General features: G+C 41.6%; 1 protein-coding gene across 2 annotated transcripts in view; it reads left to right on the forward strand.

Moving 5' to 3' along the window:
• VWC2L (von Willebrand factor C domain containing 2 like) overlaps positions 1–15,672 on the forward strand; it is a 252,623-nt gene that overhangs the window by 113,572 nt on the left and 123,379 nt on the right. Inside the window, exons 3-4 of one of the 2 annotated variants that reach the window (XM_073553220.1) lie at positions 1,655–1,784; positions 12,309–12,642. In XM_073553220.1, coding sequence (XP_073409321.1) covers positions 1,655–1,784; positions 12,309–12,412 — 234 coding nt within the window. In that variant the 3' untranslated portion in view covers positions 12,413–12,642. Of the gene's footprint in view, positions 1–1,654; positions 1,785–12,308; positions 12,643–15,672 lie in introns of those variants that run through there. The other variant, XM_073553219.1, reaches the window with a different exon arrangement.

Genomic DNA, 15,672 nt, shown 5'->3' on the forward strand with positions numbered 1-15,672 from the left:
GTCAATAATAATTGTACCCCATATTTCCTAAGGTTTGGAGAGTCATCGAGGAATGTTCCTTTTGCTCAGCGGTAGCTTGTACCCCAATCGATATAATAATAGAGGGTTCAGCGTTATTCCCATTTGCACATGGAAACATGAGAAGCAATGGGATGAAACTGAAAGGGAGAAGTGCGGTCCTATTTTTTTTCCACATACCCGTAGACATGAATGGGCGAGTGCAAGGCCTACGGTAAATTACTGATTTTATCTGAAGTGAAGGAGGTCTGCTGTTCCTTTAATGTTTGTCTGGATTCCTCTGTGGCTTGTACATTTTTACACTATGGCCACTTTTAAGAAAATTCACCAAGGATTACGTTTTATCGCTTTTACTTAATTGCTCTTTGTAGAGTCCTTAAAGAATAATGGCCATTTACATTTTAATTTCATAAATTAATAGTACACGTATTACAAAGTTTTGTATTTTCATATCTTACTAGAGAAATCTGCTTCTTTCTACACCAGGACTGATCATTTTTATGTTCAATATTTCAAATTCACGTGTAAAATCTGTATTCAGTGAAGACAGATTGTTTCATTATTGAGATAGGAGATGACAACTGCCATTGATTCTATGTAGAATCTCAGTAGTGTAAAAATCTGTCTTCACTGAACACAGATTTTGAAAATTTTCAGTCCTGGTGGAGAAAAGAGCAGATTAATCTGATAAAATAAATTACAAAGTTTATTATTTTCATGCATACTATAGATTTGTGAAATAAAAATTAAAACAACGGCTACTCTTTAAGTCTCAGTAATGACTTTCCAAGCTGCTATATTTCAGTGGTTTTCTTTGTCATCTATTTAGTCTCCTACGATGACCTCTGAAACAGAGTGTAAGGCTGGGATCACACTACTGTGCGTGATGCGAGAAACTCGCACGAGTCTCTCGCATCAACACCCGGTACTGCTGCCGACACTCAGGACTGGAGATACGGCTGCACAGAAATACATGCAGGGGCAGCTCTGGTACTGAGTGCCGGCGGCTGCGCCGGGTGTTGATGTGAGAGACTCGTGCGAGTTTCTCGCATCACGCACGGTAGTGTGATCCAGGCCTTAAACCAAAATCGGCCTAGTTCACACACGAAGTTAAAAAGAAATTCTGTGAAACCAACTTGGAAATGCAAACTCCTGACAACTTCTTCAATGGGTAAAACTGTATGGATATTCCAGGATTATTTATATACACCTGTCCATACTACAGTGGCTATGGATACAAAAAATGATTAAGTTGCTAGAAATCAGTGAACAGTCTTTGTCTCTCCAAAAGTATATTATTAATCAGCCAAAGTTATATCAGTTTTATACAATAGTAACAATAATCTATTAAAATGTAAAACGATAGTAAATTCAGTCAATCATATCGTATCGTAGTGTCAGCGTAACACAATATTTAATAATCCAGTTATAAATTGAGTTAATGGTTGACATATTTACAGCTGTCTGTGGCGATCCCAGTAGTTGATAGATGTTCTTCCATTGTTCTCTACCACTGAACTACATCTCTTGTATGTTATTTGTATTATAAGAATATTTCCAATGATCTGCTACAGTAATAAGCAAGATGCAGCTTATCCGTCACAAACCTACTAACATGTCTGTTACCTCCCGACAGCCTTCTGCGTGTGAATGGTGCCGGTGTGAACCCAGCAATGAAGTCCACTGTGTTGTAGCAGATTGTGCTGTACCAGAGTGTGTAAATCCTGTGTATGAACCTGAGCAGTGCTGCCCTGTCTGCAAAAACGGTGAGTGTCTTTTTTTTAAAAAGTAACATGGTCGGCACTATCTCTGGTGCTAAACCCAATATTTTGACAAAAACACAAGGCACTCAGGAGCGACAGCCAAAAACGGTGGTGTACAGTCAAGCACGACAACAAAATCCAACATGCCACATAAAAAAATGTAGACTGTACTCATCGATGGCGTCCTGCATCTCTCCATACTGCTACAATGTTGGCACAAGTATCCAGATTTTTGCTAAATAAAAGAAGAAAAACGTCATTAGTGAGTAGCGTCTACTTTTTGATTTTTCTCATGGGGCAAAAGAGGTGAGTGTAATGCTGTACAGCCTATATCCCCTTTCCAAGTCTTATGGTTCCCTATTGCAAATTAATAACACTTATACTTACATCTGATGGCAACACCATTCCACCAGTGTTGGCACTTGCTCTCCCGGAGATCGCATCACATTGTCAAGTCACGCCATTCAGTGCTGGCTTCACTCTCCACACCTTCGGATGTATCACATACATCTGGAGGAAATAAGAGAGCAACAGATCTGACTTCCTCCAGATGTATGTGATTTGTTTGATGGGAGAAGAGTGAAGCCAGCACTGATTGGCTGCAGGGATCACATTACATGACAATGTGATGCAATCCCTGGGAGAGCTAGTTCCGACACCTGTGGAACGGTACTGCCACCAGTGGTAAGTATGTGTTATTGTTTTACAAGTTTTAAACATGAGGATTAAGAATGAGTTGTCCAAGTAAAGGACAAACCCCTTAAGGCCTGATGTACAGTACACATTTTGCTGTATTTTGGAGAAGCAATGATTTTTTGGGTGAGTTTTTATCTCTACTCATAAAAGCAGTGTTGTAAAGTTTCAGCAAACTCGATGATATTTATAGTAATTTCATGCCCACTAAACTTCTTTTTTTTTTTTTTACACTTCGTAGACTCTCACCTTCAGAGTGTTTTTTAAGTCCTCAAAGCCAATTTCTTCTCTGGGTTTGTTAAGTTTTTTGTGCGGTTTTTCCCCATAGAATTGCATTAGATGTTGAAAATTTGCGGGTTAATAATTTATATGCAGAAATGTACTAAAATGCATGTGATCTGCACATGACTGTATCAATAAAGTTTTGTCAAAAGTCAAGTACTAAAATGCATCAAAAGCAAAGCAGCTTAATTTATAAATTAGGTACCAAAATGAGACAAAAATGCAATAAAAACACAAAGTAACCTAATTTTGCTATCAATTGCTGAAATGCTATAGAAAATCTGCAACATCAAAAACTCATCAAATACTCATTGTCAGAATGTAGCCATAAAGTGAAGAGGCAGGAAATAGGAGTGGAGGGGGTACACCTTTAGAAAGGTGGCGTGGCTAAGGCCGACATTTGATGTGCTACAAATGGATTCTTCTTCTAGATGACATAAAGTAGGATCTCAGCAAAATCTTGCTTTGCCTCATCATGGCTTTGTAAAACTCAGATTATATGAAGCTGTAATAGGATTGTGTCCATGAGGCCTTATATAACAGCAAACTAACATAAAACTTTTTTTCGGATTCAAATGGAATTCACAGGGATAAAAAACTATATGCATCATATTTCATGCAGAGTCATAGTTTGATCTCATAGATTTCAGAAAATGATACCGCTCCACGCAACTCAGGTGTTGTATAGTCCTGTAATATTATTATTTAGTTATGTAGCACCATTAATTCCATGGTACTGTACATGAGAATGGCTTACGAGCAAAATACAGATGTCACTTACAGTAAACAAACTAGCAATGATAGACTGTTACAGAGGGCAGAGGACCCTGCTCGTCAGCTTATATACTACAGGCTGATGGGGAAGGAGGCAACAGGTTGGGGTGTTGCAGTAGCTCCAATGGTGTTGAGGTGGCAGCGTGGTCATTGCAGGTAGAGATGAGTGAACTTGTTCGGAAAACATTCACAAATCTCAAAGTCTTCGTGAATGTTGCACATTCGGATTTGTGTTCAGATTTCTGAGCATAAATGATTAAGTTTCCACTAATGCTGTGATCTTACCAGTGGTTCTGATCGCTGTAAGATAGTTCAGTCAGAGCACTGCTGGGACACACTGTCAGATGCCAGAGAGACCCCGCAGCTGTGACTGTGACCGTGGTACTGTAAATCATTACCGCGGGTCAGAGAGCTGCGCTTCTCACACTGTTAAATGTCAGAATGAGACCGCAGCTGTGATCGGAAGTGAAAAGTTTACCTCTAGTCACTGGCATCAGCTGATGGGACTACTACTTTCATCAGCTGCCGCCTGCTGCCACTAATAACAGCTAGAGCAGGTGGCGGCTAATGGGCTTATTCATCAGCTGGCACCGGCGCTCTAAAAAAAAATAATATTTTTGATAACTAGCCAGACAAAACTGACAGCTGCGGGCTGCAACCCTCCGCTGTCAGCTTTAGCAAGGTTGGTTATCAAGAATAGAGGGGCCCCCAGGCCATTTTTTTATTATTTAAATAAATAATTTTTATCCCCCTCATTTTTGACAACTAGCCAAGCTAAACCGGAAAACTCGGGGCTGGTATTCTCAGGCTGGTAAGAGGCCATTGATGTTGGACCTGACCTAGCCTAAAAATAGCAGCCCACAGCCGCCTAGAAAAGGTCCATCTGTTAGATGCGGCATTTCTGGCACATTGCCCATCTCTTCCCACTTGCTCTGTGGCGACAGAAAGTGGGGTTCATATTTGTGGGGTTGATGTCACCTTTGTATTGTCTGGTGACATCAAGTCCACATCTTAGTAATGGAGAGGCATTTATAAGACTCTTATCCATTACTAATCCTATAGTTGTACATAAACACACAGCCAGAATAAAGTCCTTTATTTGAAATAAAAAGAAAACGCGATTTTCCATTTTTATTTAAAAATAACAAAAACAGTTATTCTCACCTAACGCCAATTCCATTGAAGCCCTCATCTCCTGTAATAAATAGAAAATAAAAAACAGCCATATCCCCCACCTGTCCGTTGTTCTGTTCCATGCCATAATCTATGTCTGGGCATAAACAATTTTCAACCTTGGCGGTCCCAAGATGCAATCATCCAGGTTGAAAACCACTGGGGAATAAGCTGCTGCGAGAGCAGGCTCAGTGAGTAATGGTGACGTCATCGAGGTTACCATTGGCACTGAGGCTGCGGCTGTCTCTCCATTACTAAGCTGTGTGCTTGGTGTCACTGGACAATACAAAGATGACATCAGCATCACAAATTTGAACCCCATGTGCCACCACCACAGAGCAAGTGGGAAGAGCCAGTCAAAGTGCCAAAATTGGCACATCTAATAGATGTGCTTTTCTTCTGGGCGGCTGCAGGCTGTATTTTTAAGCTTGAGGGGGCAACATCCATGGCCCCTTACAAGCCTGATAATATCAGCCCCCAGCTGTCTAATTTTGGCTGAGTGTCAAAAATGGGGAGGACCCCATGCCGTTTTTAAAATAATTTATTTAAATAATTTAAAAAAACAGCGTAGTGACCCTTCTATTCTTGATAACCAGTCTTGCTAAAGCTCACAGTTGAGGGTTGCAGCCAGCAGTTCTCACTTTTGCCTGGCTGGTTATCAAAAATACAGGGGAACCCACACTGTTTTTTTTCTATTATTATTAATCATTCAGAGTGCAGGCACCGGCTGATGAATACTCGCATCAGCCATGCCTGCTCTCGCTGTTATTAGCTGACACCAGTAACCAGAAGTAAACTTCTTACCTCCGATCACAACTGTGGTCTCACACTGCCATTTGACAGCTTGGGAAGGGCGACTTTCTCACTGGCAGGAATTATTTTTCTGCTGGTCAGAGGCAGTGTTTGCCGCGCTGTCAGTCACTTGACAGCGTGGCAAACACTGGATATTCTGACCCCCCCATTCTAGTGAATGGGGTTCAGGCTTGGGTACTGTTCTGGTACCAGAACCAAACCTTTTTTTAACTGTTCGCCGAACCCAAATATTCAGGGGTTCGCTCATCTTTAACTGCAGGTTGTAAGCTTTCTTGAATAGATGAGGTTTCAGGTTCCGTCTGAAGGATCCGAATGTGGTGGATAATTGGATGTGTTGGGGGACAGAATTCCAGAGGATGGGGGATATTCGAGAGAAATCTTGGAGGCAATTGAGTGAGGAGCGAATGAGTGTGGAAGAGAGAAGGAGGTCTTGAGAGGACCGGAGAGTACTTGATGGAAGATATCGGAATATTAGTTTTGATGTGTACAGAGGAGACAGATTTTGGATGGCTTTGTAGGTCAGTGTTAGTGGTTTGAACTGGATACACTGGGGAATTGGGAGCCAATGAAAGTATTTGCAAAGGGGATAAGCAGAGGAGTAGCGAGGCTAGAGATGGATTAGTTAGGCAACAGAGTTAAGGAAAGACTGAAGAGGTGCAAGAGTGTTAACAGGTAGGCCACAGAAGATGATGTTGCAGTAGTCGAGAAGGGAGATGATGAGGGCATGCACAAGCATTTTAGTAGATTGAGGGTTGAGGAAAGGACAGATTCTGAAAACATTTTTGAGCTGGAGGCAACAGGAGGTAGCGAGAAAGAGGAATATGCTGTTTGAAAGACAGGACAGAGTCAAGGGTTAATACGCGGCAGCGGATTTCCAGTACAGGGGAGAACACGACGTCATTTACTATGATAGATCAGGTCGGGAAAATACGTGAGATGGAGGAAAGATAATGAGTTTGGAGTTGTTCACATTGAGCTTGAGGAAGCTGGAGAAGAAGAAAGAGGATATGGCTGATTGACACTCCGGGATTCTGGACAGCAGAAAGGTGACGTCTGGGCCAGAGAGGTAGATCTGAGTGTCAACAGTGTATAGGTGGTACTAGAAGTCATGGAACTTCATGAGTTGTCCAAGGCCAAGAGTATGGAGACAGAAAAGTAAAGGTCCTAGGACAGAGCTTTGAGAGACACCAAAAGAGAGAGGGTGGGATGAGGAGATAGTATGGGAGTGGGAGATGCTAAATATGCAGTTGGAAAGGTGTGAGGACAAGGATATCCAGGATAGGACAAGGTCTTTGACTCCAAAGGAAGAGAGGATCTGTAGTAGGAGGTAGTGGTCAACTGTGTCCAAGGTAGAGAACAGGTCTAGAAGGAGGAGTATAGAGAATTGTCTGCTGTTAGCTTTGGCTGAAAGTAAGTCGCTAGTAATTTTAGTCAGGGCAGTTTTAGTGGAATGGTGAGGGCAGAAGCCAGATTGTACGTTGTCAAAGATCAAGTTAAATGAAAGGTGGGAGGAATGTTCAGCATGAACATGCTTCTCAAGGAGTTTGGAAGCGAATGGTAGCAGTGACATATGGTGATAGCGTAGACATAGTGGTCATGTTGAGGAATGGCTTTTTGACGATAGGTGTGATTGTAGAATGTTTGAAAGCAGAAGGGAAGGTACCAGAAGTTAGTGACTGGATGAAGAGATGAGTTAGAGATGGGATAAGTGTGGTAGTGAGGTTGGGGAGGAGGTAGGATGGTGTCAAGTTCCCAAGTGGTGAGGTGTGATTTGAAGACAGGATGAGTTAGCCCTCCTTTAGTGATGTTAGAGAAGAAGGTTATGGGATAAGGGCATTGGTGTGGTATACAAAAGGTTTGTGTTGGTCGAACAATAAAGACTTGCCTTGTTTGGTCGATCTTATTTTTGAAGTATGTGACAAAGTCCCCAGCAGAGATGAGGGAGGTCGAAGGGGGCAGTAAAGGGCGGAGGAGAGAGTTAAAAGTGTTGAATAACTGCTTGGGTTGTAGGATAAGGAAGACAACGAGGGTTGTGAAGTAGGCCTGTTTAGCAGAGGTGAGGGCTCATTTGAAAGCAAATGTTTCTTGTTTGATTGCGATGAAGTTGTCTTGCAAATGTGTTTTCTTCCAATGCCTCTTCGCAACCCAGGACACTTGCCAAAACTTTTTAGAGAGGTTATTATGCCAGGGGTGCCTATTGATTTGTTGCACTCTGCCATGCATTAGAGGGGGGACCGCGTCAATAGCTGATGCGAGTGTCACATTGTAATACAGTGGTCCCGATGAGGCCTGAATCTTGCAGTGTTTAAATGGGTTTTCCACTTCCAAAAATGTGGTCTCCAGCCAATGCTTGTAAAAAAAAAACAAGCACAGATAGTACTCACCCTGCTGGGTGCAGCAATGATATCAAGACTACAATTCTTACAACACTGCAGCCAATCACTGAGTTAATGGCTCGTGTGCTCTATACCAGCAGATCCTGCAGCAGTGATATGAACTATATTAGTGATGCCAATGCTGCAGTCGAAGCACAGAAACCGGAGCAACAGTGGAGAGTCAGCACTGTACCAAGGGAGGGTGAATGATATCAGAGTTTATTATTTTTTTTAGTAGTATCCAATTATTCAGGACCACTTCTTTAATAGTGAAAAACCTCTTTTAGGAGCCCATCGTACATACAGGATATTCACTTATCACTCAATTTTTTTCATATATTATAATTAAAAATAATATAATTAAAATACAAATATACCAATTAATTACTTTTAAGTTCAATTTCAAGTAATTTTTATTAGGATTTGAAGGTTTGTTTGAACAACACAAACAGTTTGTGATGAAAGTGGCTATTAAACCGCCACACACTAATTGAAAATAATGCTCAATTACTTGTTTTAATAATCAGTACAGCTCTTCATGATGAAAAAAACCATAATCACAAAATGTGAAAGTTTTCTTTTTGTTAAATTGGGTCTGACCAATCACTGTAAGTTATACAGAGAGGTAGCAATTGTACAGCTCAGGCTGTGAAGTGTTTTTCTAGTAAGCTAACGATGTGAATAGCAGCATATCATCAGTGTGTGGTTTAAGTGAGCGGAGGACTGGAGTTCCTTACTTTCATTGCTGCTCAGATTAGCTTGGACTGTATTGCTATATATATTGTGAAGAGGCAATTACAGGAACAATGTAATATACTGTAACAGATCTTTACATAGTATCTAAGGATGACATTGATGAACAAGATTACTTGATCTAGTGGAGATGGTTCGAAAACACAGACTTATGCTCAAGTCGCCATAGTTCTGTAAAAGTTACAGCCTTATACAAGTGCTTCTCACTAAGTTAGAAAATCATCAAAAAGTTAATTTATTTCAGTTATTCTAATTTATTGAGATAATGACTTTTGAGTTTTCATTGACTGTAAGCCATAATCATCAACATTAGCAGAAATAAACACTTGAAATAGATCACACTGTCTGTAATGACTATATAATATATGATCTTCACTTTTTGTATTGAAGAACTGAAATAAATTAACTTTTTGATGATGTTCTAATTTAGTGAGAAGCACCTGTATATTATCCCTAGGAATTGTTATTACAGCCAATTTGCAGGAGACTTCAAAATTAAAGAAACACTTGACACAGGGACTTGTAGAACACCAGAAACAATGAGAATCTTTACATCATGCAATAACCTCTATGGCTCTTTATTAGGTGTAACAGCTAAGACCCTTTACTAGGCATAACGGCAAAAGTCATCAATATACATCCAACTCAACCAGTGCTGTGTAGATATTGAGGCCATTGCTGCCCATCTTCCTCTGCAGCCACATGTGTTATTTGACATTGGAGAGAAATATGATTTCTTGAGGTATGTTCACATATCACAAATCTGTCTGTGGCAAATCAGATATAAATTTAGAAGAGGATTCATGGCAGAAATCTGATAATAAATATGTGGTGCTGAAAAAAACATTCCAAGCAGATTTCAATGTAAGAATTTGTAGCTTTAGGTATATGTACTGACAAAGGACTATATGGACGAAAGTATTGTGGACTACACATTACATCTTCAGGAGCTCTCATGATCTCCCATTCTAAATCCATAGTCTTTAACATGGAGTTGTTGCTCCTTTTGCAACTATAACAGTTTTCACTCTTTGAGAAGGCTTTCTACATGATTTAGGAATATATTTAGGAATTGTTGGTCTTTCATCCAGAACATTTGTGTTGTCAGATACTGATGTTGGAGCTAAACCTCCCTTGTAGTTCATCTCATAGGTGTTTGATGGTGGTCAGGTCTTTGTGTGGACCAGCCAAGTTCTTCCACATAAAAATTGCCCAATCAAGCTTTATGGGCATTGCTTTGTGCACTGGGCATAGTCATACTGAAACAGACAAAGTCCTTCCCCATACTGTTCCCACAAAGTTGTAAGACTCTAATAGTCCTGTATGTTGAAGCATTAAAATTTCTCTTCTCTGGAAATAGGGGGCTTTGGCCGACCATACAAAACCACTTCATAGTGTCATCCTTTCTCCACCAGAACTTTACAGTTGAAACAATGCAGTCAGACAGATAATGTTCTCTCCAAACTCAGACTCCTCCATCAGATCCCAGATTGAGAAGCGCAGTTCATCACTCCACAGGACACGTATCTTCTCTACTAGTGTACAGTGGTGGCAGCTTTTTATACCACTTCATCTGATGCTTGGCTTTGTGTTTGGTAATTTAATTCTTGCATGCATCTGCTCAGCCAAGGAAACCCATTCTATCAAGCTCCCCCATACTGTAACATCTGTTGTGAACTCATTTTCTGCTCCTCCTTCCGTTCTCCCTCTGGTGGTGACAGGAGGTAGTGAGGTTGGTTTAATTGGTAGTGATCTGCCACCTGATGAGGAGGATAACGATTGGATCTCTGGAGTATCAGACTGGATATAAGACAGCCGACGCCCTATCCTGGTGCTGGTGATTCAGTATGCTTCTCAGGTCTTGGACTTCAGCTCTGTTTCAGTCTTCTCAAGTTAAGTTTGTTTTTGCTATTGTTCACACTTGCTCTTGTTGGTCAATTCAGTTTTTTGTGGTCAGCCAGCCCCTGCTGGGGTTGTGCTGAATTTCCACTCTTATTTATCTGTATTTGCCTTTTGGTCCCTTATTAGATTGGCCTCTTTTTGCTCTGTCTCAGAATACTTCAGAGTGCTGATATAGTGGGAGAAGTCTAGTGACTTCAGGGTTAATTTTGCTATCAGAAGTGTTGGACATTATTTTGGTAGGGTTTTTGGCAGATTGCAGACAGTGTCTTTCCTTTCCTGTCCTTTCTAGTTAGTCGGGCCCCATCGTTTGCTCAGCCTATTTTTCTGCCTTTGTTTGTGTTTTCATCGTCAATACATGTGGGGGGCTCTTTCCTTTGGGGTCTGCTCTGGGGCAGTTAGTTTTCCTCTTTTCCTGCTTTAGGCTTAGGTAGCTCTCCGGTTGTGACGAGGCATCTAGGATCATCGTAGGTACGCTCCACGACTGCTGCTAGTTGTGTGGTAAGATCAGGGATCTGCAATCTGCATAGTTACCAACCCCTCTGGTTTTCTGAGACTTGGCCTGTGTTGTTTTTTCCTGCTCGGTGACCCATTCATAACAAACATCTGTCAGAGGCCACATTCCCAAAAAGATTACATTAGAACAGATTTGATGCAAACCACTTTCTCTGGCAGATACCGAGGGAACTCCAGGCTTCACCCTTTAACTCCTGTACAGGAATCTGGTCTTGTAATGGCGTTAACTGGATTGCTTGTACTAAAGGACTGCTGTCCAACAGAGTAGACTAGGGCAAGAGAATGGTCTGGTATCTGTGTGAAAACCAACAAGGAAGATAAGGTACAAAATCATGAGACAAGTTAATAAACAAAACAAGGTCAAAACAGGAAACACATATAGTACACAGGAGCATAAACCACAGACCTTAACCCGAGGAGCACAAAGCTATATCTGACAGCTTCCAGCAGTAAGCTGGAATCTTTAGTAGGATGTAGTGCTTTCCAATTAGCTGCAGCAGGGGGATGATTGCTCCAGCTGGACATCACAAACACCCATTCATCAGACTGGACAGAAATGCAAATCTGAGCCACCCTAACCTTAGTGGCTGGACATCTCTTCTATCACCCACACTACCCGCAGAGTGAATACGGCGACAGCAGCAGATGTTGCAGGCGCAGGTCCTGGTTGAGATGTGACACATACATTTTTTGTGCTGATATTAACGTCAGAGAAGGTTTGGACTCCACATTTATGGAGTTAGCAGAGCGTTGGCCACTTGTATTCACTATGTGCCTGAGCGCTCAGCAACCCCTACTCTACAACTTTACATTTTCTGAATTCTGCAATTGCTAAATGCTTCCATGTTTCAATAATATCACTCACAGTTAATGGTGGAACATTTAGAGCAAATAAAAATAATGAACTGACTTGTTTCAACGGTGACATCCTGTTACAGGACCACGCTGGTATCTTTGAGGTTTTTAGAATGACTCATTCATTTGAAAATTTTTGCAAAGGCAGGCTGCATGGCGAGGGACTAGACTTTATATGCCAGAGGCAATGAAGCTGAATGAATTGCCTGAATAATTAAGAGGTGTCTCCCAATATTTCTGTCCATCTAGTGTATATTGGGTGTTTAATCATGCGGTCTTAACATTTTGCTTCATTATATGTAAGCAAAAAAATAATAGTTGGAGTTGGTTGACAATATGGGAGATGTGCAAATATTACCATTATACTTTATGCACTCCTGGTTTTGATTTTCAGATACTATACGGATACAAAATATTGACATAACTACTACTATAGATTCTGAGCACTCACAGAGTGGGACAAGTTTTGACGGCTGGCAGACTATGGGTCAACAATAGCTAAATGGAGACAACAGAGAAGATTCCTTCGATTTCGTCCATAGAAAATATGCTTGTATGATTTTCTCATGAGTCAAAGGTTGCAAAAACATTATTAATTATGTATATGCATTGTGTTATTTTCTTACAATAAGACATCTCCTCTCTCTGAAAAAGAAGCTTGTAGCTGAGAGCGTCTTAATGAGGAAACCATTAATTGGCTCGGCTCAATAAATGAAACCCAAACCGTCGACGGCTACTTTAATTTGTGATGTTGAAAACCCAATTGGCAATTTCTGAGAATTGACTGTATTGATAAAACATTTAAAAGGGAAAATTTGGAATTAGCGTGACGTGAATGTAATTTGAGAACGGACAATTACTAAAATCATACCTGAAGCAAGGACAAATTGCTGCAGTGTGTAGACAGTGTGTTCATCAATCTTTATTACTTTCCCTGTAAAATATTCATGCATTGAGTGTCATGGGGTCACCATGAATATTCTGGTCTGGCATCAGCAAATGGCAAAATATTTGAAGTCTACTAAATGAATTAGTATAATAGTAATATGGTCCACATATTGCTGCAGCATGCCAAGTATTCTGATTTTTTATTTTTAATCCGTGTTGCATGTGAATATATAAGACTGTGTAACACAGTGCACTAGTAAGATCAGGAGGTATATTCCTTCCCCAAATTTAAAATAAAGTATATCTTTGGACTGCCTAGACAATCAATCCATCTCCAGGACATTTAACTTAAAGGGGGTTTTCCTGGCACACAGATTATTACAACATTGTAAAGCCTATGATAAAATAAGAAACTTCATATTTTACAAGCTGTTAAAATTTTCCTGAGGAGTCCCTTGTGAAGAAATGACCTCCAGATAAGTAAAGGGGTGGTCTGAAGGCAAAGCATTTTTCTCCTAACTCCCCTATCTATTTAGTCCCATAATTCTATGCAATTTTCTAATACACTTGCTTAAAAAAATCCTTATCATTCCCTAACTATACTAACTAGTTGCTCTTGTATTTTTTTTTCCTATTTCCTCTCTGATGACGATTCATTTTTGAGTATCACCATTGCATGCTGGGATACTCAAACAAAGCATCATCAGGAGACAGAGGCTGCGGTCACTGTCTCAGCTCCTGCCCCCTTCCGGAAATGAAGCGTGACTCTCCTTTCAGAGGAGGTGCTGGCCCTGAGTGTCTCCCCTCTTGCACAATTTTCCCCAGTGCCCTGTGCGATGAGCACAGCAATCGGTCTGTGGCTCAGTGGATAGCACTGCAGCCTTGCAGCCGCTGGAGTCCTGGGTTCGAATCCCCATCAAGGACAACATCTGCAAGGAGTTTGTATGTTCTCCCCATGTTTGCGTGGGTTTCCTCCGGGTACTCCGGTTTCCTCCCACATTCCAAAGACATACTGATAGGGAATTTAGATTGTGAGCCCCATCAGGGACAGTGATGATAATGTGTGCAAACTGTAAAGCCCTGCAGAATATGTTAGCGCTATATAAATATTATTATTACTATTATTATTTATAGATGTGTAGTAATAAGCTGGCAGCAGAGCGGTGTCACTATACCCCGCAGAGACTAATGACGTGCCTTGCAGTGGCGGTGCTGGTCTCTTTTAACTCCTGCTACAGTTTATTCACAGTACAGAGATTTTTTGTCAGTGTTGCATAGCCCTGTATGCAGGAGACAGAATTGAGCCAGCAGATCTCAAACCAGTGTGCGCTGAATGGTGATGTCATGGGACATGGCCTGTGATTCTTCTCAAGTTGCTACTGACTGTGGATGTGTTCAGGGAGTGAGGAAGGTCAGAACCTATAGAGAAGTTGCAGCCTCTACAGATAAGTATAGTAAGCTTATCAACTAGTGACTTTGACAAAAATGGATGGTGGGAAGTGTTCCAGATTGCTAGATTACATTAGAATAAAAAAAACATGACTCGCTGCTCTGCTAAAGTACACTGAGCCTGTGTGGTGCCTGTGTCAGCACCTGTAACATTTTTGACTTCTGGAGATTTTCAGGGTAGCACCTACTAAGTGAATAGGAAGAGTTTTAGGAGAAAGAAAATATGTGGAAAGTGATTTATCCATCTTGAGACTGTATCTGAGTCTCAGGATGGCGCTTTGTAAGTGGGGTGGAAGAAGGCCACAGGGTGGGAGTGTGTGGATACATCTCTGGCAGAGCAGCCAGAGCACACTGCCTCTAAGCAGATGTAGTCTAGAAGCACAGAGTGATAGTTCAGAAAGTAAGCAATAGCAAACCACATCCATGGCTGCAGGGGTATGAGATGGAGTGAAAAAGGCAAACTAAAAGTTTACCCATGGCTCCTTGATTCTCTGTCCAGTGGCACTCATGTGCCCATGATGATTTTATTGCCTGATGTCCCTCCACACTCTCCAGCTCCTGCAGTGCTGGGTAGATTGCAGCGCTCATTTTGGTATTTCTACATGGCTGTTCTGTTTTAATGGTTTTGATCTCCAGGTTTGATCCTGTTCTTTATACCATTGAGTTATTCTGGACCTTCCTAAGTGGCAACATTGTTTACTTAACTTTAGCATTAATCCATTCATGCTCATCCATGGGAGTTGTTTGAGTATGGCCACGATTTAAGTGGCACTTACACTTAAGGCCCCGTCACACTAGGCGACTTACCAGCGATCCCGACACCAATATCAAGGTGTCAGAATCGCTAGTAAGTCGCTATGTGATCGCTGGTGAGCTGTCAAACAGACAGCTTCACCAGCGATCAGCACAGCGATGCCGGCCATCGCTGTAAAGAATAGAATCAAAATAAAAAATATAGTTATTCTCACCTTCCGACGTCCCATTCAGCCATCCTGCCTCTCTCCACGCTCCGGTCCCAGTGATCCTTTGCACGAATGACCGCGAGATGTCACGGTCTCGAGGGATAACAAAGTCTCGCGGTCATTCGTGCAAAGGATCACTGGGACCGGAGCGTGGAGAGAGGCAGGATGGCTGAACAGGACGTCGGAAGGTGAGAATAACTCTATTTTTTATTTTTTTTATTATTTTTTACACCTGATCGCTGGTCTCCCACCTGTCACACACAGCGATGCGTGCTGGCCAGCGGGAGACCAGCGACCAAAGAAATGTCTAGAGGTTTCTTACAGCGATCAGCGATACCGGCAGGGGGGCCGCTCGCTGATCGCTGTCACACACAGCGATCTCGCTGGTGAGATCGCTGTTGTGTCACAAAAGTTGTGATTCAGCAGCGATCTCGCTACCGAGATCGCTTAGTGTGACGG

This window comes from Dendrobates tinctorius, unplaced genomic scaffold (assembly GCF_039654945.1).
Source record: "Dendrobates tinctorius isolate UK_male_01 unplaced genomic scaffold, ASM3965494v1 ptg000199l, whole genome shotgun sequence".
NCBI classification, from domain to species: domain Eukaryota; kingdom Metazoa; phylum Chordata; class Amphibia; order Anura; family Dendrobatidae; genus Dendrobates; species Dendrobates tinctorius.